General features: G+C 42.3%; 2 protein-coding genes across 3 annotated transcripts in view; one reads left to right on the top strand and one right to left on the bottom strand.

The window, feature by feature from the left end:
* The window catches only part of NIPBL (NIPBL cohesin loading factor), a 4951262-nt gene that overhangs the window by 2885684 nt on the left and 2041213 nt on the right, over positions 1-24365 (top strand). The window lies entirely within an intron of this gene.
* IST1 (IST1 factor associated with ESCRT-III) overlaps positions 1-24365 on the bottom strand; it is a 1439276-nt gene that overhangs the window by 55187 nt on the left and 1359724 nt on the right. For both annotated transcript variants that reach the window (XM_044069956.1, XM_044069957.1), the window contains exon 5: positions 18611-18727. In XM_044069956.1, the coding sequence (XP_043925891.1) occupies positions 18611-18727 (117 nt within the window). The remainder of the gene's footprint in view (positions 1-18610; positions 18728-24365) is intronic.

Here is a 24365-nt window from a genome sequence, read left to right as displayed (position 1 = left end):
TCTGTACAGCTAACATTTCTTTTTGATTGAGGTGCATTTGACTTGGGTTCCATTTGCCCTGAATGCACTTCCCTGCCAGGTGAGCCCCCCCATGCATAGTCCGACGCATTTGTTGTTAGGGTTTGGGCAGCAGGGGGTGGTGTGAAAGGTAGTCCATTGTTTTGGTGGCAGGCCTTTGCCCACCAAAGAAACTCTAGGCGTAGGCAAGGTATGATATGAATCATTGTTTCTAGGTCTTGAGAATGTTGACACCATAGGCTTTTTAGATACCACTGTACCTTCCTAATATGCAGTCTTGCATATGGAATTAGAAGAATGCAGAAGGCCATGAACCCCAAGGCTTGCAGTATTTGTCTTGCAGATAGCAGGGTTTTTGTGGCCACTTGTTTGAAGTAGGTTGTCAAATGAATTTGTTTCTCTGGCGTGAGGTAAGCCATCTGGGAAGTTGTACTCCAGCTTGCTCCCAGGAATATAATTTGTTTACAGGGTACCAGGTGTGACTTCTTTTTGTTTATGCTGTACCCCAGACAAGTTAGAACCCTTTGCACAAAGGCCAGATGATTCAAAAGTATGTCCTGGCTTTCTGCCTGAATTAGACAATCGTCCAGGTATGGGTATATTTGAATATTTCTTTGCCTGCAAAACGCAATAACTGGAGCTAGGCACTTTGTGAATACCCTGGATGAAGTTGATAAGCCAAAGGGCAGTGCAGAGAACTGACTGTGTGTAGCCTGCTTTGAAGCGTAGGTATCTTCTGCAAGATTCCCTGATTGGGATGTGCAGGTTTGCTTCTTTTAAATCTAGTGCTGCCAACCAGGCATCTCTGCCTAGCATAGGAAGTAATGGGTGAAGAGTCAGCATCTTGAATTTTGGAATTTCCAAAAAGGTGTTTAGAGTAGACAGGTTCAGGATAGGATGCCATAAATTGTCTTATCTGGGTACCAGGAAAAGTCTCGAGTAGAAACCTTGTCCCTTTTTCTCTTCTGGTACCAGTTGAATAGCCCCTATGCTTAAGAGAGAAAGTACTTGTTTTTGGGCCTCTGCCCACTGATTTGGGGGTAGGTCTGGCCACCCGCTTGGTGTTGGCAACGTGTGGAAGTGAAATCTGTATCCCTGGGACACTATATTTAAAACCCATTTGTCCTGGGTAATGAGTTCCCAATTCTTTGCATGAAGAGCAATCTTTCCCCCCAAAGGGGCAGTCAGTTGATAAGTGCTTGGAAATTTTTAAAGGAAGTCATGGAGGCAGTTTACCATAGGGGGAGTCTCATTATTCCCAGATTTGGAAGTGGAGGCCCCCCACTGCTTAGTTGTGTGTGTCCCCTGGGACTGAAACCTGGGTTTTTTGCTGTGTCTGGGTTTGGCTTGAGAAGACCTGGAAGGGGCTGGAAAGGACCAATTCTTAGAGGGCCAGTACCTACTAAATCTAGGAGGCTGAACTTGTAAAAATTATTTAACAGTTTGCATAGATTTAGCTTTATCTTCAACCTTTTTAAGAACTTCCTCAGCCTTGTTGCCAAAGAGGTGGTCCTGATTTAAAGGAGCATCCAACAATTTAGCTTTAACATGATCAGGCAAAGATTGCTCCTTAAGCTAAGCATGCCTTCTGAGGACAGACCCAGTAACACCAGCCCTGCAAGAGGCCTCTATAATGAATCAAAACCACATTGCAAAGTATGTTTTCCAACTTGTTCAGCAGACTGCATTAAATCCTGTAATTCTTTATTTTCCACACAGTCAGGAATCAACATTATTTTCTGTTTAAGCAGTCCAATAACATGTTGCTGATACTTTAACATATGAAACTGACAGTTTAAAGCCCTAATGGCCAAGGTTGCAGAAGTGTAAACCTTCTTACCCCATCTATCCAGCGCCCTGGAGCCTCTATCAGAAGGCGTAAGATTTTTGGCAGTAGAAGCCTTAATGCCCTTGGGCCCCTGTGAAATAGTCTCTGGATCTGCAATAGGATTTTTAAAAAGGAACTTGTGGGACTCTGGGACCCTGTAGTATCTGTCAGGTTTTCTGGGAGCAGGAGGCAGGGAATCAGGGGCCAAACTAGATTCCGAAAAAGCATCAACAACAATGTCTAGTACAGGAGGAACAGCTAAAGACCTATGCTGAGGTAGGAGAAGGAAATCCCTAAGCCTTTTTTTTTTAATCAGAAAAATCCTGGCTTTCCCAGTGGAAATGCTCCCTTAGAGTATGTAAGGTTTCCCCAAAAGAAAAATCCTGAGGAGGGGAAGCAGAGGGAATAGAATACTCTGCATCAGAATCTTCATAAGTAGATAAGGGCAAATCCAGATCATCAGAAGAATCAGAAAAAACAGAATCCTGATCAGAAGAGTCATAATCAACTTCAGTCCTAGGCCTCTTAGAAGGGGGGGGGGGGATTAGCTACCCCTGATTAGAGTTATTAGATCTTCAGCAATTCTTATTTGTTTTTTTAGGTACAGATGCCTGAGCATGTGACCTGGGTGTCGTTATTTTAGGCATGGATCGAGATTTAGGCCTAAGTAAAGAAGGAGGTGTCTGTTTAATATGCAAGTCTGTAGGCCTGAATACACCCTCAGAAGCCGGTGCCTGCACAGTGGCTCCGGACCCATCCAAGGTAGAGACATCTGTGGGTTCCATAGCTGAAGCATCTTGAGGCATACCGGACTCTGAATGGGTCTCAGTAGAGGCCTGCGAATCAGAAGTAGTGGGTATCAGGGGCTGCGAAAGCGCCTCACTGAGTACTGGCGAACTGGCGACTGACTTAGGAGAAGCATCGTTGGCAGTTTTGGACCGCAGCAGCCTGTCTCTGTCTTTATCTTTGCGTTTTTTTAGAATCCAGGTAGTTGGATGGCTAACCGACATTTCTGGATAATTAAACCGAGAACCGAAATATTTAGAGGGAAGATATACTGACAGATAGTGTGCTGATTAAATAAAGCACAAAACCGACAGCAAGGTACGTCATGGTCAGGGCCTAGGCAAGGAATACAGTACGAATTAAAATCTTTATGAGGTATTTGCTTTCCACAAGTAATGCAATCATTAATTTTTACTGACATTGGTAAGGAGCAAGAAAAAAATTCCCCAACGGGGTACTTGGCTTTAGTTGAAGACTTCGGTTCTGAAACTCGAAAACAAAAATTTCAGGAGTCAGCCAACCGGCACTTGCAAACTGCTTCTGCTTCGGGCACTGCACAGCAAGAAAGACTGATGTAATGGCGTCGGCTGCATGTTTTATACCCCTGACGACCTGATGTCATGGAAAAAGGGACAGCAACCAACGCAGGACCCAAGACTTTGTTAATCAGACAGATTGAGGGCTTCCTGCAAGCAGATAACCCAAATGTAATGACTGCAACAGTGAAACATGAAGAACATCTTACAAACCGTCCTGAATACAGCAAATCTGTATCTGGACTAGACTAGTTATAGGTAAGGCAGGAAACAAGCTTAGAATTTTTTTTTTTTTTTTTTGCAATTAAATTGATAAATGACTAAAAAAGTGCAGAAGGCAGTAAATTAGGTGGCTACTAACAAGCAGTAATAAGTGCAGAGTAAGAGCAACTGAAAACATAAGTGCTCACAGAAAGTACAGTTGTGTACCTACCATAAATGTAGATGTTAGAGTGTATTCGCTGTTGCAGTCATTACTCTTGGGTTATCCTGCTGGCAGGCTACCCGTGGTCTGCCAGAATTCCAAAGTCTAGGTCTGGCATCGGTTGCTGTCGCCTCTTCCCTGATGTCAGTGCACCAGGGGTGTAAAAGATGCAGCTGACACCATTTTCTTCAGTTTTTCTTGCCCCAGATGTCAGGTGCCTCCGAATTGGTAGGCTGAAAAATATGCCATTAAAAATGCATGCACAAAAATAACATTTCCTTCATCTACAAGCAAATACACCAAATAGGTTGCATAGGATAGAGAAGTGCAGATAAATCCCAGCAAAGAAAAAAGGTGATGGTTGGTGGGTAACCTGGACTGCAACAGTGAATACACTCAAACATCTACATTTATGGTAGGTACACAACTGTACTATGTTCATCGTGTTTCAGTCTTGGGTTGAATCCCAAAGTTGAGGATGAGTGGCTGGGCTAAATAGGATTAGGAGAGGCTATGAGGCCCTGCAGAACTGCAGTGGCAAAACCTGCTCTGGACTTCGAGTAAAGAGGTAAGTGGTAGTGCTTTGTGAAGGTGTGCACTGAACTCCAAGTTGCAGCCTCTAACATATCTTTGGTTGGTACTCCTCTGAGGAAGGCTGCTGAAGTGGCAGCTGCTCTGGTGGAATGAGGCCTAATGTCCTTAGGCACTGATTTGCCATGTTGATGCGGGCTCGAAAGGAGGCAGTGTGAGTTTTTCCAAAACATAATTGAGGTCCCAGGCCAGAATTGGTGCTCTCCTTAGGTGCCTAATGTTTTTGGCCCCTCTGAGGTACTGCCTTATTAAAGGATGAGAAAAGATAGGTGGTTCCATATTGTAATGGGCTGAAATGGCAGAGGCATGAATCTTAATTGATGAGAAAGAAAGGCCTTTGTTCAGCATCTCATTTAGGTATTGTAAAATCTGAGGGATATTTGGTACACCCGTGTCAATGCCTTGTTCCTGGTTCCAAGCACAGAATCTCTTCCATTTTTCTGCATAAGATTGGTACTGGGCCTCCAAGATAACATCCATAACAGCTTTTGAAAGAGAAGTGTTCTGAATGGCTACATTATCCGCCATGCTGCCAGATTTAAGGTCCTGAGTGGCTGTGCAGGATCTGATTGTTTTGTTGGGTCAGCAAGTGAGATGTCGGAGGCAATATCCATGATGGACATTGAGACAAGCTCTTTAGGATTGGGTACCAGTGCTGGCGTGGCTAGTCTGCTGCAAGCAGTATCATTTTTGGCTTCAATTGTCTGACCTTTAGGAGTACCCTGGGAAGGAGAGGCAGTGGGGGAAAAGCATATACTGTTAGATTTTTCCAGCTGAAGGATAGGGCATCCACTTTCCCTGCTTGCTTGTGATAAATCCCTGTGCAAATTCTCTGCAATTGGCAGTTGTGAGGGGAGGCAAATAGATGTCTGGGCATCCCCATTTCCTTATTTTCATGCTGAAGACTTGTGGATCCAGTTTCCATTCATGGGGCTACATGAGGTTTCTGCTTAGTTTGTCTGCCAGAGTATTTGTTTTTCCTGGCAGGAATTGTGCTTGCAGGTGAACTTGAAAAGCCAATGCTGTGTCCCATAAGGTCACTGCTTGTCTGCAGAGGTAGTAGGAATGTGTACCTCCCTGCTTGTTTATGTAACACATGACCGTAGTGTTGTCTGTCTTTATCAGTAACTGTCCTGGATGAAGCAGGTCCTTGAAAGCTGTCAGGGCATTTTGAACAGCTAGCATTTCTTTTTGATTGATGTGAAGATGCATCTGGTTTGCAGGCCATGTGCCCTGAATACATTTTCCTGCCATATGGTCCCCCAGGCATAATCTGATGCATCCGTTGTCAGTGTCTGTCTGGCTGTGGGTAAACTGAATGGCAGACCCTTGTTGTGGTGACAGGCTTCTGCCCACCATCGAAACTCCTGTTCCAGGCAGGGAATGAGTGCAATTACTATCTCCAGGTTGTGGCAATGCTGAGTCCAAACACTTTTTAGATACCATTGTAGTTTCCTCATATGCAGTCTGGCATATGGAATTAGTAAATGCAGGATGCCATGAAACCCAAGGCCTGCAGGATTTTCCTTGCAGATAAGTGGGTTTTTGTTGCCAATTTCTTGAAGTAAGTAGTCAGTTGCTTTTGTTTGTCTGGCGTGAGATAAGCCATCTGGGCAGTTGTATTTAAGCTTGCACCCAGGAATATTATCTCTTAAGAGGGCACTAGTTTTGATTTATTTTCGTTTACTGTGCACCCTAGGCCAATTAGTAATCTTTTTACAAGCGCCAGATGCTTTAGAAGAATGTCTTTGTTCTCTGCTTGAATTAGGAAGTCGTCCAAGTAGGGATATATTTGAATTCTTTTTTGTCTGCAAAACGCAATTACTGGTGCCAGGCATTTTGTGAAGACCCTGGGCACAGTAGATAAGCCAAAGGGTGGTGCAGACAATTAGTAATGCATTGAGCCAGCTATGAATCTGAGGTATCTTCTGCAAGATTGTCTGACTGGCACATGCAGATATGCCTCTTAGGTCCAAAGTTACGAGCCAAGCCTTCTTGCCCAGCATGGGCAGTAGCTGCTGTAGAGTTAACATTTTGAATTTTGGAACTTCCAGAAATGTACTTAGTATAGACAGGTCCAGTATTGGTCTCCAGGTTTTGTCCTTTCTGGGTACTAGGAAACGTTTGGAGTAAAATCCTTGCCCCTGCTCTTGTTGCGGTACTTACTGAATGGCTCTCATGTCTATGAGGGCTGTAATTTGTTTTTGTGCCTCTGCCCATTGATTGTGTGGCAGGTCTGGCATACCTTTTGACCTTGGTAGAGTGTGAAAATGGAACCTGTAGCCTTGGGTCACTATGTTCAGGACCCATTTGTCTTGGGTAACCATTTGCCAATTTGATGAAAAAAGTGCTAATTTTCCCCCTAAGGGGGCTGCCAAAAGAGAAGTGCTTGGATCTGGTAGAGGAAAGTCATTGGGACCGTTTCCTGTAAGGTTGTGATTTGTCTTCTCTGCTTTTGGAGGTAGGAGCACCCCATTGTTTAGGCCTGTATGAGCCTTGGGGCAGAGATCTGCCTTTGAGACGCCTGTATCTGCCTCTTGTCTGTCTGACACTGGAAAGGACCGCTTTTTAGTAGGCCAGTTCCTGCTAAACCTGGGTGGCTGTACCTGTAAGAAATCCTTGACCGTCTCCATGGATTTTGCTTTATCCTCCATTTTTTTCAACACCTCTTCTGCTTTAGTACCAATCAAAGTGTCATGCTGTAATGGTGCATCTAATAATTTTGCTTTAACATGATCAGGCAGATTCTGTTCCTTTAACCAAGCATGCCTTCTAATCACAGAACATGTAACTGCGGCCCTGCAAGAGGCCTCCAGTGAATCATAACCACATTGCAAAGTATGCTTTCCCACTTGTTCAGCTGCATGCAATAAATTCTGCAATTCCTTGTTCTCTGAAAATTCAGTATTTGTCAACAATTTTTGTTTAAGCAGCGACATTAAATATTGCTGATATTTAAGCATATGAAACTGACAATTTAAAGCCCTTAAATCCAGGGTAGCAGAAGTGTAGACTTTTTCTCCCATCTGTCTAGAGCCCTAGAATCCCTATCAGAGGGGACAGGGTTTTTTGCAGTGGAAGCTTTAACCCCTTTGGGACCCTGAGATATAGTTTCTGTGTCAGCGGCGGGGTTTGTGTATAGGAATTTATGAGAACCCGGGACCCTGTAGTATCTGTCTGGCTTAGCAGGTGCAGGGGTAAAGAGTCAGGGGACAGGCTGGACTCTGAAAATGCATCTACAATGTCTAGAACTGGTGGAATAGCAAGGGGTCTGTGCTGAGGAAGTAGCAGAAAGTCTCTGAGCCTTTTCTTAGATTCAGAATAATCTTGGCTCTCCCAGTAGAAATGCTCCCTCATGGTATGCAGGGTTTCCCTAAAAGAATAATCCTCAGGAGGAGAGGCTGAAGGAATGGATTCTTCAGTATCAGAATCCACATAGGGAAGCATGGAGAAATCATGTTCAGAAGAGGAATTAGAGGAAATAGAAACCTGATCAGAAGAATCATACTCTGTCTCTTGCCTAGGCCTCTTATCAGGAGGGGGATGGGAGCCCCAGATCAAAGTAATTAGATCTTCGGCCATTTTGAGCATCTGTTTTTTAGGCATGGAAGTCTGAGTAGGAGAATGCTGCATTTGTTTCTTTGTCTTTAGAGCTGCTTTAGTCTTTGTTTTTGAAGCTGAAGACGGCTTAATATATAGTTGTGCAGGTCTGAAGACACTCTCAGAAGCTAATGCCTGCTCAGCGGCTCCAGACCCATCTGAGAAAGATTTCCGAGTGTCCAATACCTTGAGTATCGAGAGGCCCAGTCGGCTCCACGTGGGAGTCAGAAGCGGCCTGTGGCTCTGAGGTAGCGGGTGCCAGGGGCTGCGAAAGCGCCTCACTGAGAACTGGCAACTGGCCTAGCAGAGGCCTCGTCAGTTTTGGACCTTGGATGCCTATCCTTTTCCACGTCCTTGCGATTTTTGTAAACTCCAGTTGTCGTATGGTCCAAAGGCATTATATAATTAAATCTTTGGCCAAAATAATGAAATGCAAAATCGAACAGACACTTGACAGTGCATTGGTTAAATCTAGCACAAAACCGACAGCTAGCAATGTTGTGATCAGGGCCTAGGCAAGGAATACAGTAAGAATGAAAATCCTTATAAGGTATTTGCTTCCCACAAGAAATGCAATTATTAACTTTTTGTGACATCGGTCTGGAGCAAGAAAAAGGTTTCCCCAATGGGGTACTTAGCTTTAATGAAGACTTCGGTTCTGAAATTCGGAATCAAAAATCTCAGGAGTCGGCTGACCGGCACTTGCGATCTGCTTTTGCTTCGGGCATGGCGCGGCAAGAAAGACTTCAGAAAATGGTGTTGGTTGCATCTTTTATACCCCTGGCGCACTGACGCCAGGGAAGAGGCGACAGCAACAGATGCCGGACCTAGACTTTGGAATTCTGGCCGACCGCGGGTAGCCTGCCAGCAGGATAACCCAAGAGTAATGACTGCAACAGTGAAACACGATGAACATCAGCAAACTAAGACAGTTACAGGAAGAACAGCTGAACACAGTACAATTTTTTTTCTTCTTTTTTTCGAGGGGGGAACAGAGCAGGATTCAGAGGCTACAGGGGTTGTCCTTCCCAAATGCTCTCTCTGTACACAGTAGATAAAGCTGAAGAGATGGGACTAGTAGGGGCGTCTGAAATCAAAATATGATCTCACTGTACTCAGTTGAGTGAGCAAATGAGATGGGCCTAGGAGGAGTGTCCAAACACAAATTTACAAGAGGGGCATGCAATTTCAAAGCCAGCAAGATTAACACCACAACAAGAACAGGGAATGCGGGCGGGGAACCAATTGTAGAGACACAGAGAGATCACAATATTCAATTAAATTAATATTCAGTGAAAAAAATGCAGATAAAAGTGTACTTAATTTAGCTTATACATCCAGTTGATTGCAGGTTCATTTTAGCCAGCCAGCAGCTTAGATATTTAGCAGAAATAACACAAGATGTAACACTTCTATGGCAAGGCAAATCCCCTAGGCTAGGAGCTAAACACAGAATATCAAAGAAGTGAAACTAACCCCACTGTTACTACTAGCTACATTTCTAACAAGCTCCCTGTAGAGACACAGAGCACAATATTCAATTCAATTAATATTCAGTGAAAAAAAAAATAAAATGCAGTACTATATGAAAAAAGTGTACTTAATTTAGCTTATACATCCAGTTGATTGCATGTTAATCTTAGCCAGCCAACAGTGTATGGGACACACATCTGCCCCATCTGTTTGTTTACAGAGAGGTGCCCCAAGAATCCACAGGTTTTTTACCCTTTGAGTTGCTGTATGGGCACAGGATGAGGGAACGTCTAGATCTGATTTATGATGAGTGGGAGGTTGTGTGTGAATCTTACAATGAGTCTGTTGTGTCATAAGTCCTAAACCTCAAGACAAGACTCAGGGAACTAACTAATGGGCTTGGCCCAGGCAAACCTGGCAGAAGCTCAGAAGCAGAAAAAGGTGTGGTATGACAGGAATGTTCGAGCTAGAGAGTATGCTGTGGGGGAGCGGGTTATGTAAGCTGCAGGCAGCTTGGGAGGAACCCTTCAAGGTGGTAAGGAAGGTCAATGACGTTAACTACATGGCAGAACTGCTACGCAAAGGGCAGAGGCACAAACTGTACCATGCTAACATAATGAAACCTTACCATGACAAGGAGACCCTTGCACCAAGTATCTGCAGTAGAAGGCAGGAGGAGTCTGACGGGGATCTATGGCTACAGGGAGCCAGACAGCAAAATCCCAAATTACTATGGTGAGGCCTAGGATTGAAGGCATATGACATGACAGTGCAACACTGTAATGGGGTCAGCAATTCAAAGGCAGGTAGGATCTCAAGACATGGAATGGGGAAATGTATTCCCAGATAGGCTCATCCCTCTCAAGGAATGTTTCTCAAGAGTCACTTGAAAAACTAGCTCGTGTCTTCGAGGGGGAAAGAAGTGTGACAAAGGAGGTACTGCCAGCACAGCTAGCTGGAATTTTGTGTATCATTACATGTCATTTGTGAATATCAACATGCTTTACATAGAAGTGTGACAAAGGGAGAAAAGTACAGTTTTGTACCTACCATAAATGTAGATGTTCGAAGATCCACATTGCTGCAGTCCTTACACTTGGGTAGTCCGCTGTCCTCGGTCGGCCCGAATATCAAAGTATAAGGCTGACGTCGGTCAAGGCGCATTAGACTGACATCAGGGTACAAATGCGCATGACCGACGTCATATCCTCAGTCTTTTCTTGCCCCAGATGTCAGAAGACCCTACAAAGAAAGGTCAAAACCAAAAGACAGCAAACAACCAACCAACCACCCTTGCACTAATAATATGTACAATATATACAATATACACAATATTTACAACCCAACCCACACAACCGCCTCTAACTACAGAGGGAAGGAGGAGGGTAAATTGGACTGCAGCAATGTGGATCTTCGAACATCTACATTTATGGTAGGTACAAAACTGTACTATGTTCTTCATCTCACATTGCTGCAGTCCTTACACTTGGATAGAATCCCAAAGCAGAGATAAGGGAGGATGGCAAAACTATAAAGAAGCAGGAGCTGCCAAAATGCCCTGTAAAACAGCAGTGGCAAAACCAGCCCTAGATTTAGAGTAAAGTGGAAGGTGATAATGCTTTGAGAAAGTATGCACTGAACTCCAAGTAGCTGCCTCCAAAATATCTTTAGTTGCCACCCCTTAAAAGGCTGTCAGTGGCAGTAGCCCTAGTGGAATGAGGCCTAATCCCAGCTGGAATCTCCTTGCCATGATGGGAATAACAGAAAGCAATGCAAAACCCAATCCACTTAGAAATAGTTTGTTTTGACACAGGCTTGCCCTGAGAACTCAAAGCAAAAGAAACAAATAACTGCTGAGACTGCCTGAACTCTTTAGTTCTGCTCAAATAATATCGCAACTGTCTGTGTACATCTAAAGTGTGCAAAATCTTTTCCCCTTTATTTTGGGGATTTGCATAAAAAGTAGGCAAATGAATAGTTTGGTTTAAAGCCACACTAGAAACCACTTTAAGCATAAAGGAAGGATTAGTACGCAAAGATACCCTATCCTTATGGAAAATTAAGAAAGGCTCAACCGCCATAAGGGCCTGCAATTCAGAAACCCTTCTTGCAGAGGTAATGGCCAACAAAAAAGCAGTCTTCCATGACAAATATTTCAACTCAGTAGTAGCTGCAGGCTCAAAAGGTTGTAGAGTGAGTTTCTCCAACACAAAATTGAGATCCCAAGCAGGAGTAGGAGCTCATGGGGGTCTTATATTCTTTGCCCTCTAAGAAATTGCTTGAACAAAGGATGAGAAAACAATGGTGGGTCACAGTCATAGTGAGCGAAATTGCTGCAGCATGAACCTTAACAGAAGAGAAGGACAAACCTTTGTCCAGTAACTCAGTAAGATATTGAAGAGCCACACTTAAATTAGGCTCAGAAACACCAAAATCCTTTGCTGCACTCCAAAATAAAAATCTCTTCCATTTATCTGCGTACACTTTCCTTGTACTAGGCCTTCTAGCTTCCAAAATAACATTCAAAACTTGCTGTGGAAGCTGAGACCCTTTATGGTTCAAAACAGAATATGCCAGGCTGTTAGGTGAAGAGAGTGAAGTTTGACATTGAGTAAATGACTGTCCTCCTGAGACAACAGGTGTGGAATCGAAGGCAAAGGCCATGGAGGCTCCCGTACCAGACTTCTCAGTAATGGGTACCAGTGCTGTTGAGGCCAATCTGGAGCTATTAAAATCATCCTTGGCTTGTCCTGTCTGACCTTTAGGAGTACCTTTGGGAGGAGAGGCAGAGGTGGAAAGGCATACACATGAAGATTGCTCCAATTGAAAGAAAGAGCATCCACTTTCCAAGCTGTGGGATGAAACCTTTTCGTGCAAAACTTTGGCAGCTGGTGGTTTAGTGGAGAAGCGAACAGATCTATGTCTGGAGTTCCCCATGACACTGTCAATTTCTGAAATACATGAGGATCCAATTTCCACTCGTGGGGATCCATAATTCGTCTGCTCAACACATCTGCTAAGGAGTTCTGTGCTCCCGGCAGAAACCTTGCCTGAAGATTTAGCTGTAAACTGAGAGCAGTCTCCCACAAAATCATTGCTTGCCTGCATAGAGGATAAGAATGTGTTCCCCCTTGCTTGTTGATGTACCACATGACAGTTGTGTTGTCTGTTAGAATCAACACCTGCCCTGGAAGAAGCAACTCCTTGAAAGCTATTAATGCAAACTGGACTGCTAACATCTCCTTCAGGTTGATATGTAGATGTTGTAGTCTGGCAGGCCACTTGTCTTGTATCCACTTTCCATTTAGATGAGCTCCCCAAGCTTTGTCTGAGGCATCTGTCGTTAGAATCTGACTCGCCTCTGGCCGGGTCACAGAGAGTCCCTTGTTTAGGTGACATTCCTGAGCCCACCACAAAAATTCCTTTTGAATGCAAGGTATTATTTGAATGACAGTGTCCAGATCCTGGCAGTGCTGTGTCCATACATTTTTGAGATACCATTGTAGCTTCCTCATATGCAGTTTGGCATTGGGAAGCACCAGAATACAAGATGCCATGAACCCCAAGGCTTGAAGGACTGTCCTTGCAGTCAGCCTGGACTGATGAGACAATTGATGAAAGTAAAGGGAAAGATTCTTTTGTTTGTCCGGGGTCAAAAGGCCATCTGGGATGCTGTATTCAGTCTTACACCCAGAAAGCACATGTCCTGAGAGGGTACTAGACTGCACTTTATTTCGCTCACAGAATACCCCAGGCCTATTAGCACTGCTATCACATATTCCAAATGATGATGAAGCTCGTCCCTTCCTTGAGCCAGAATCAGGCAATCGTCCAAATAGGGATAGATCTGTATTCCTCTTAGCCTGAAGAAAGCTATCACTGGAGCCAGAACTTTCGTGAACACTCTGGGCGCAGTAGATAAGCCAAAGGGCAATGCAGAGAACTGATAATGAGAAGTCCCAGCTCGAAAACGCAGATACTTCCTGCAACTCAGTCTGATAGGAACATGAAGGTAAGCCTCCTTGAGATCTAAAGTTACCATCCAATGATCTTTGCCCAGCAGGTAAAAGCTGTTGTAACGTCAACATTTTGAACTTGGGAATGTCCAGATAAGTGTTGAGGATAGATAAATCCAAAATTGGTCTCCATGTGTTCCCCTTCTTTGGTACTAGGAACAGGCGAGAATAAAATCCTAGGCCCACTTCTGGCATAGGGACTGGCTGAATGGCCCCTATTTGAAGTAACAGAGAAATTTGTTTGTGAGCCTCTATTCTTTGCTGAGGAGGAACGTCTGGCATGCCTTTGAAAGGAGGCAAGGTATGGAAATAAAACCTGTAACCTTGGTGTATGATATCCAATACCCATCTGTCTTGGGTAATTAAACTCCAATTTTCCTTGAAAAGTGTCAACCTTCCTCCCAAAGGTGCTGCCAGGCGAGAAGGCTCTGGCAGCTGAAATGGTAGGTCATTGGGTCTGTTTACGAAAGGACTGACCCCTGCCCTCACCCGAAGACTGTGCAGGTGAACTCCCTGTTCTAGGCCTGAAAGAGCCCTGAGCTCTGCCCCTACCACGTCTAGATCTACCCCTAGACTGGGAATCATAAGAAGGATACGTCCACCCCTTGGCAGGCCAATTTCTACTAAACTTCGGAGGCTGAACCTGCAAAAAATCTTTTAACAGTCTGCATAGACTTAGCCTTGTTTTCCATTTTCTTTAAGACTGCCTCAACAGGTGAACCAAACAACACATCAGATTGTAAAGGAGCATCTAAAATCCTTGTCTTAACATGGTCAGATAAATTCTGATCCCTCAGCCAGGCGTGCCTGCGAAGAACTGACCCAGTGGCAGCCACCCTAGAGGAGGCCTGTACAGCATCAAAACCACATTGCAAGGAATGCTTACCCACCTGTTCAGAAACATGTACTAAATCTTGTAACTCTTTACACTCAATACCTTCCGCCAGAGCATCTACCTTAGACTTCAATTGAGAAAGTAGATAGTTTTGGTATTTCAACATGTGAAACTGGCAATTCAAAGCCCTCATAGCAAGGGTGGAAGAAGTATAGACTTTCTTTCCCCATCTATCCAAAGCCCTGGCCTCTTTATCTGGAGGAACCGGATTTTTAACAACAGAAGCCTTAACACCCTTAGGCCCCTGACTAACAGTTTCTGGGTCCGCCCTAGGACTCTTAAAAGATACTTATGAGCTTCAGGCACCCTGTAATACCTATCCGGTTTAACAGGAGCAGGAGGCAAAGAATCAGGATTAAGAGAAGCCTCTGCAAACACATCTTCCACAACATCCAGAACAGGAGGTATAGCCAAAGGCCTATGCTGGGGTGAAAACAAAAATTCCCTAAGCCTTTTCCTGGAATCAGAGAAGTCCTGACCTTCCCACTTAAAATGCTCCCTCATGGAATGAAGAGTCTCTGAAAAAGAAAAATCCTCAGGAGGAGAAGCAGAAGGAGTAGAATCATCCACATCAGAATCAGAATAAGGAGAATACTCCTGCAAGTCTTCAGCCGAAGACTCTGAAACATCCGAAGCCTGCTCAAAACTCCCCAACTCAGGTTCCACCCTAGGTCTCTTATCAGGAGGGGGCAAAGAACCTCTAATCAAAGTAATCAAATCTTCTGCCATTTTAAGCATATGCTTCTTGGGCACAGATCCTGAAGAACTAGGAGTGACACCAACTGAAGCTAAACCTGGCCTGCCTCTGGGAGAAGCCTTGGAAACAGAAGGAGAAGGCCTAACCACCCTAGGAAGGGAGGGGAGTACAGTAACCTGAGAGGCCCCTTCAGCCTGACCTGCCTCCTGAGAGGCCACATCCTGCAATAACAAAGTCTCCCCCTGGGACTCCAGAGAAACCTCCGGTGGAACCCCCGGCTCCACCGACACCTCTAAAGAACCGGTGTCCGGTACGGACGGCTCTTCTTGCCTGGGCTTAGCTGCTTTGTCCTTGCGCTTCTTGAAGCGGGCGTGGAGCATCCGGCGGCATATTATAATTGCACCGCTTCGAAGACTAACCTGGCACAATCTAACCTTCTCTTAATAGTGCGCTTATTGAATCTAGCACAAAAGCGACACCCCACAACGTCGTGCTCAGGCCCTAAACAAGGAATACACAGAGTATGATAATCTCTATGCGGTATCTGTTTCCCACAAGAAATACAGTTATTCACTTTTTCTGACATCCGGTAAACCACTGAGGCAAGAAAAAACTAAAATATTCCCCAACGGGGTACTTAGCCAACTTTGACTCGGTCTGAAACTCCGAATTCGAAAAATTTCAGAACGCCGAACGGCACTTGCAACGCTGCTTCTGCATCGGACCATGCGGCAAAAAAGACTGAGGATATGACGTCGGTCATGCGCATTTGTACCCTGACGTCCTGATGTCAGTCTAATGCGCCTTGACCGACGTCAGCCTTATACTTTGATATTCGGGCCGACCGAGGACAGCGGACTACCCAAGTGTAAGGACTGCAGCAATGTGAGATGAAGAACATCTGCCAGCACAGCTATCTGGAAGTTTGTAAATAAGTATCTGTCATTGGTGAATATTGAAATGATTTGTGTAAGATGCTTGTGTTACAAATGTATTAGAACTATACATCATGTCTATATCAAACTAGGTTTGTACAGACGTGCGTTGAAAAGATATATTATAAAGTGCTTGTGCAAAATGTATCCAGTGTAACCTACTAGAAAATAATAGAAATGTGCATGCACTATTGTAACTGTTTAGATATATATATTTTAACAGTGGAAAATGGGATACAGGAGGTTAACCTCAGTCTAGTAAATTTCAGAAAAATAGCTGAAATTAAATTATTGTCTTGGAAGTGTTTTATGACTTCCAGCATTTGCCAAAGATCTGAGGAAAAGCCCTTGTCTAGATGTTAAATGCTACCAGCTGACATCAATGGTTGTTTTGGACCTGGGAACTAGAAGTCAGATGACATGAAATGATGTCACTCTGCAAGCTAGCCCAGCAGTAATATCTGAGATATTAATTTGAGAATTCTCTGTGAGAGACGCAGAGACACTGCATTCTGTATTGTCTTTGACCTGACAACAACAACTAGAGAAGACCCATTCAACACATCTGCCTTGCTCTAATGAAGTAAGTTTCTAGGGTATAGTAATTCTCTTAGATTTAGTCAGGAATATAGAGAATCATAGTTTACATGGGTTTCTTCATTTATCTGAGAGTGTCCTGCAATGATGTTTTAAATATTTCCTGCTACTCTGACGTCATGTAAATATATATTCAGTATTGTCTTGTTCTTTTATTATTTATTATTAAATATATTTAAACTTTTCATTGTGGCTGATCTGTGTAGAGATATTTAAGTTCTGACAGTACTTGTATATTTACTTGGTGACACTGTGGTCCACTCCCAACAGCCTTGCTCTTGATCAAACTACCATTTGTACTGATAGTAACATTACACATTAAGACTGGACACCCTTTGTTAAGGGCCTTAAAGTAGCTGATAAGGAGTGACTGGTGGCAGTGATAACTACCTTATAGTCTGGGCAGAAGGGGGCATAGTTAGTAAACCTGTGCCAGTCTTTCCCAGGTGTGTGTGTAAATCAAACCTCAAAGAGTGTGTGTGTCAGCTACTTGGGCAGGGACACGAAGCACTGGCTGGAAAGAGAGAGTGCTGGAGGTCTTGGTTTGGTCACTCAGCTGAGAGCACAACTCTGTAGCTGTGTCAGTGGAGAGTCTTATTGGGGATCTGGAGAAAGGAGGGAGAAATCAGCCCCGGACTGACTGTGGTCTCTGTGTGCTCTTAAGGGAAACTGCACTTGATGCCGACATCTGCATCTGGAAATACTGTATGTGTACTTGTCGTCCTCTCAGTGTACGTCCCTTGCTGTTGCCAGTGGTGAGGATTGAGGCTCCTTGACTACCAGTCTAGTGGTGGGGCATCACACCCACCAAAATCAATCCTCTAGAAATGTCATTTACTTTTTCTTACTCATTTATAGAACATACCAGTGGGGCAGGAGAGCACAAGGGCATTAGGACCTGGTGCTCATCAGTAGAAAAGGGAGGAGCACCAGATCAGATATGGGTGGATCACTCATGGAAAGCACCACCAGAAGCGCAGTGAGGGCAGTGGTAGCAACTAAAAGAATACTGTGATGATATTCTTGGACAAACCAGACACCAGAAGCTGAGGCATAATGCTTTTCCACTACTGGGCCTTAGTCGGAAACCACCCAGGGCACTGCAGGCAATTCTAGAGACCATAAAAGGAAGGCAACATCAGGTTGCTTGCAGAAGACCAGAAGAAAGGTCACACAAGGAACAGGACTTCAGGTTGCTGTAGACAGAAAGCTTAGAGAATGGGAGAATTAGAGATGGAGGGAAAGGACATAACCATAAACTAGAGGAGCTAAGGCACATCAGGGATGTCTGAAGGGGTAATTTTGAAGAGAAAGTGCAGGAAGACACAGGCAACTGACTGTTGAGACCAACTACTTTCTGGAGTTCTGAAAGTACTTTCTCATGTATGCTGGGGAACCATGAAATGGAACTTTAGTAATGGATTATGGATAAGGATGTCACACAGGAATCCAAGAGGACATGGAGAGGTGAAAGGGTAAGTGGGAATGTAGGGATGGATGACAGTAAAAGTTTAAAAAGGGTAGAAGTCATAGGCCAACTGCTTCTGCTATCAAGCAAATTCAGCATACTGTAATTTCCAAGGAAACTCTACAGACACAATGCTACAAATTTAAAACAGTTTTTCAGATATACACTGGAAAAAAAATTAAAAGACAAGCTATGATAACAGAGAACAGAGGAGAATAAAACAGAGAACAGAGGAGAATAAAACAGAGAAGTTCATCACAAGCATGGGCTAGGTGAGGAAAGATGACAACAAATATGAGGATAAATTATGGCTGAATACTGGGAAAACTGAATGAGGATAAATTATGGCAGAATTTGGGAAAACTGACAGTGGGCTAAGTACCATGGATGCTTTTCATCCTGCCTGAGCTCCATTTTATGGTCTCCTTGTATTCTAAATTTATATCCTCTTCGTCCAGAATTCATTAAAAGGAAAAATATGCTGATTACTCCACTGCATTTTTGCTATAGTTTTTCCAATAACAGATAGTTTGTGTTAGTAAACTCTGCATCTGACACCAGCATTATAAATATGACACAAGTAGGACAGTTTCGTCAGTGAAGAGAGATCAAGTGACAGCTGGTTAAGTACAAAGGTGAAAAACACAAGGATATTATAAAACAAACTTCCACTTTCTTTTATTCTGTTTTATAATACATTTTCTTTATCAGTACCACCCTGTTGTAATAAAGGTTTCCACACTTACAGACTCATAAGTAGGAGGAGAAGTTGGAAGTTGCGGAGGAGGGCCTCTTTGCTGTGGAGGCTGGAAATTGTTGAAGGCCTCGTATGTGCCCACTTGTGGTACTCCATTGATATTTTCCTGTGGAAAGAAGAGTTATACTGTGAGATGGAACAAGAAGCCAAAAACTAACAAAAGCTCAAATGCCATGCTCAGTTTTCATTGAAATCCAGGCTTTTGAGATAGAATGCCTGTGGGCTGAATCATAGTTTTTAAATAACATTTCTTCCAGTGCTACAATCTATTACAGACCAGTGCCACTTCCTAATACAGTTAGCCAAATTGTGAAAATGCAACACTATATTAAAGCATATGGTCTAAAACCAATTTAAACTGCACAACAGAAACTGATAATAGAACAGACTTTATGGACCTGTTCAAGAGATCATTGCCCATAAAACAGATTCCAGGAGAATGGTAAAGAGCTACAGTAGCATCTCTCCACAAGGAATGAGCCAAGACCATCCAAGAAACTGCAGCCCAATAAGCCTGGCTTCAACAACATAGAAACTAACAAAAAATAAATAAATAACAAAAGAAACAGATTCCTCTGAAACAATTAACAGCAGGATACAGATCAGTACAAGTTCAAAATAAGAGGGTTCTATGCCAGGCTCTGAGGCATGAAGGGGCAACCCAACAACCCCTGAATATGACCCAGATGACAAAGATGGATTTATCTGGCAAAGTTGCCTTAGAAGTCGAGCATAGGAGTGGAAGGCCAGTACCAGATATTCATCCTGGGGGGGGGGGGGGGGTCATTCCTGCACACTGAAATTCTACTATTTACTTGAGAAAGAGGTGCCCCATATACAGCACATGTACCTGACTTTATGAAGCCATGTTTGCACAGTAGCCTTCATGGGGCATGTATGGATATGTGCATGCCCACAGGGGAAAATACAGAAGGCCCAGATTATCAAGTGCGCATATCAACTGCTGGGAGAGGGGTTATGGCCATAATAAAAAATGAATTTATGGCTGCTTGGAGGAGGACCTCTACAACATGCTTTGATCCCACTGTGGAACAAATAGGCCTGTCTGACTGAGGAGAGGGAGAGTTGCTAACAAACGTGGAGTTGAAAAAAAAAATGAAGTCCAGCTTAACACATTCTATAAGAGAAGTGGACAATGAGCACCTAGTCAATGTCTTTTACTATGCTTCAGTAAAGTCTTTACCCCTTTTACACAGAATAATCATCATCAAGCAAAAAGAACTGGTTGCATAAAGGAAACTGATAAAATGGCTACAAAAATAGCTGAAAGTAAAACTGAATGAGTGATGGTAAAGGGGACATCACATTACAGGGAGGCAAATTGCAGAAATCCTACCAACAGCAGTCTTGGCCAAGGTGCGCTTTACTGTACTCCCTGCATACACAAGAAAAAGCAATTACTACAAAATCATTTCAGCTGCAAATAATGAAGGGCAATGGCGAGAGAAGGGGTCAATTTCAGGAAGAATTTAAAAAGCAGTCAAATGGACAGACAGAGGTTGATCCACATTTTCTTTTTTATATTTAATTTTAGTTAAAAGTTTCCAAACATGCTGCCAGCTTAAACATGTCCTGGAGCAACATGCTAAAGTGGCAAGTTACCAATATTTTACAAGGAGCATGGTGAGTCACAGTGAAGCTTTTCCTAAATGATGCAGAGAACATACTTCTGTTAGATGGAGAGCAGTACAGATAGATTAAATGGAGATATTTTTTTCTTTACCTTGTGATGTTTATTGAAGTAGTGGCAGCATTTGATGACGAACATAAGGGAATAGTTTCCATATTAAAAACATTCAATACCAACCCATACAAAATTCAGTGGATAACATACTGACTAAGCAATAAGACAAACTGGGGCAGTGTTACCGGTCTATCAAGATGAGGGCTATCAGCTGTATTCAGCTAGGCTCTGTGAAGGGACCATTACTTTTTTTCTCAGCTAGACATGTGGAAAATGGACACCACCAGACTGCCAAATGTCTAGAGGACTGTAAACCTGTGCAGTAGTAATGACCTCATATACTTGGTGTCAGTAAATGTGGCACCTTAACACTGAGCAAAATGAACATAATTTAATTGTTACTGAATTATCACGCAAGGCAAGGAAGCATACATTTAAATAAATGAAAACTACACATACTGACATATTTTTAGTTGCAAACATGTATCATTTATAATCTTCTACAGTTGTTGCCATTCAGTTACTGTCTTCCCTTAAACCCCATTCCTCCATCAAAACATTATTCTACAAGTATTGTTCCCACAGTTCCCATTTTTCCATGTAATTTGCTCCTACTCATTTCTAAGGATCACACTTCCAGTTCTTTTATTTCTGTTACTATATTTACTATTACTACTATTATTGGTTTAGACTTTGATTTCCATTTTATAGTAACTGCTTTTTTCATAGCCACCAGAATTAAACTCAGCAAGGCAATTCTGAATCAAAGCTCCAAAAAATAATTTCCCAAGTTCCACCAATTTGCTCACCCAGTACTTCTGACAGCGTAATCTGCAAGGAATTTTTAAAGTCTGACAACTCATTATACATTAACAAAGAATTCACCAGTAGAAACTCTTCCAATGTATATGAGATAAAATTCTTTGCCAATTGCAGCTCAGATTGGCTAATTTATTTAGCTACATGCTCATGCGGAGCCTTTTATATAGGCCAAACATCTAGGCCTCTCAGACTAAGAATTTCGGAGCACATCAGTAACATTAAAAAAGGCAGAATTAACAATGCTTTATACAAACATCAGGTATCACACCCTTCAGATTCTTTTATGTTTACTATTAATGACATTATCAGGGGTAAAAAATCCAACAAAACAGGTTGGCATGCATTATTAAACTCAAAGGAGAAAAAATGGATTGTTAAGTTGGGTGGTCTTTTTCCACCCGGTTTGAATGACAAGTTTTAGATTAAACCAATCAGATTTGTTTGCAGTCCATATAAAGGAATGCTTGGAGCATGCTCATTTCACACTGAAGAAGGCTGTGTAGTTAGTACCAGCCGAAACCGGTTTGTGTACCTCTTTGCTGTCCTATGTATTAACAATAAATTGTTTATCATTGGGTTTTGGTCTTGCTGGCTCTTCTGTTTGTTTTTAACTCATTATACTGCCAAAAAATATGTTTTCAATTACCTCTTTCTTCACCAATCACTCTTCTAACATTCGTAATCAACCTGAGGAAAAATTCTTTGGAGTCTGCTTGGGATATAAAAATACCTATGTAAACACTATCCGGCAAAGATCCTAAATCTTCTAGACTTCGTTGCATCTTTGGAAGCCATACATATTCTCCCATTGTTTCTTTGTGAATTGCTTACCCAGTCTCTCTTCCCAATCCTTTCTAACCTTCTCCGATTGATTCTTATGGTTATCATGCAATATTTTATATGCCCTACTAATTATCGCTTTTCTAACAGTAGCATCTGTTCTAGATTCTATTAAAAACTCTTTGCCAGTGCTGGTCTTTCACTCAGGATGCCCCTATTCCTTTTTCTTTGCCTATACTCTGATATTAATCCTTGATAGGGAAGGCAATCTCCAGCCTGCAGTCAAAATGAATTTATAGCCTCTTGCAAATCTATTGCCTCTCTCTAATTATTTGCTCCCAGTACCGTGGTTCTTTTGCAGGTTTTCTCCATTAAATTCCAGCCTCCTCTTGCCTATTCTCTGCACCCCTAATTATAGTCATCCCTACTGACAGTATCTCCATTTCTCCATTCCCATATTTGCTTAGCTCTTACAATACTTTCTGCTACTTTATGAATACAACTTTCTGTATGGTTATCGTTATTCTCCTTAAGGGAGCTTCATCCAAAATTCCAGTCTATCCTTGTTTATTGGGTTTCCCCTCATTTCATTATCATCATTTTCCACTTAGAATTATAGCTTTCACCTTGTGTTATGTATGGAAACTTAACTGTGTAGCTCTGAAATACATTTTCAAATCAGGTAATTCCAAATCACCTTGTTCTACTGGAAGGAACAGTTTATCCCACTTGACTATCTCTCTCTCTTCCACTCCTAGATAAAATCCTGCTACTTTTTATTAATGGCTATCCACAACTTCTCTTGACCTGTGTGTAAAACTAAAGGGACTAAAAACATTTTCACTGCTTGTATCTTGCTGTCCATATCCATAAAAAAAAGCATCCAATTTCTCAGTTTTTGTTTTACCTTTTGTGTACTCTCTTTCCACACATCCTTAGTTGCCACAACAAAATCCTTATTAATCCATACTCCAGAGTACTTCATTTTATCATGTCCCCAAAAAATGTTTTTTTCCAGGACCAATTTGTCTGTGGGTAAATAGTTTACAGCTATTGCCTTTGTTTTACCTTCATAAATTTGGTATCCTGAAAAGACTAGAGATTGTCCGAGAATGTTCCACAACAATGAAATGTCCTTTTATGTCTTTATCAGTTACAAAACAATGTCATCTGCAAATAAAGCCAACTTGTTTTGATTACTATACTAATTATATCCTTGAATTTTTGAGTCCCTTACATTCTTTGCCAATAGTTCAAATACAACACAAATAAAAAAGGGAAACAGAGCAGAAGAACCAGGCAAGGCTGTCCTAACAGAACTTATTAGACAGGACTCCCTCCAACACAAATTTTTACCTTTGATCCTGCATGACTGATTCTTATAATTATCAAGCAATATTTATATGCCCTATTAATTATCCCTTTTTAACAGCTGCTTCTGTTCTCGATTCAGCTAAAAACTCTACCACAGCAGTTATTTCACTTAAAATCCCCCTACCACTTTCTCTTTGCCTCTAATCTGAGATCAAGCCCTGATAAGGAAGGCAGTCTCTAGTCTGCAATTAAAATGTCTTCTTGGCCTCATCCCACTCTATTACCTTTCCTGTTTGAGTTTGTTCCCAATATCTTGGTTCTTTTGCCAGGTTTTTCTAGTAAATCTGAGCGCTCGTCTATTTTCTGTAGCCCTACTTACAGTCCTCCCTATTGGCAAAATCTCCTTTTCTCATTTTCATATTGGCTAAGTTCTTAGAATACTTTCTGCTACTTTATGAATGCAATATTCTGTATGAATGTAATATTCTGTATGGTTGTTACTTTCCTTAGAGATATACATCTAAAATCCCACTCTCTCTCTTTCTTTAACTTCCCCCATGCTTCATCATCTCCCTTTCCATTTTGAATTATAAACTTATGCTTGTGTTATGTACATGAGCCTTAACTGAGTAGCTCTAAAATATCCCTTCAAATCAGGTGAACATAAACCACCTTGTTCTACTGGAAGGATCAACTTATCCCACTTAATTCTTGCCATTTTCTCCTCCCAGATAAATTTCCTCAATTCACTGTTGTCCATAACTTCTCGAGTTGATAAAAGTATGCCTGACCCATATACAAGACTAAAGGGACTGAAAACATTTTCACTGTTTGTATCTTACTGTCCATAAATAACAGTTACCAGTTTCTCAATTTTTGTATTACCTTTGCTTTAGTCTCTCCTGACATATCCTTAGCTGCCATAACAGAAGCCTTTTTAATCCATGCTCCTAAATACCTCATCTTATCATGTCACCATAAATATGGGTAATGCTGAACTAATGTGTGTGGGTACATATTTTACAGCTATAGCCTTTGTTTTACCTTCACCAATTTTATTTCCCCAAAAGACTTGCAACTGTCTCAAAATGTTCCACAACACTGACATGTCCTTTTCTGGATT

The sequence above is a fragment of the Protopterus annectens genome, chromosome 1.part0, assembly GCF_019279795.1.
Source record: "Protopterus annectens isolate FY-2018-M chromosome 1.part0, PAN1.0, whole genome shotgun sequence".
Taxonomy (NCBI): domain Eukaryota; kingdom Metazoa; phylum Chordata; order Ceratodontiformes; family Protopteridae; genus Protopterus; species Protopterus annectens.
This window is presented reverse-complemented; position numbering and strand designations above follow the sequence as displayed.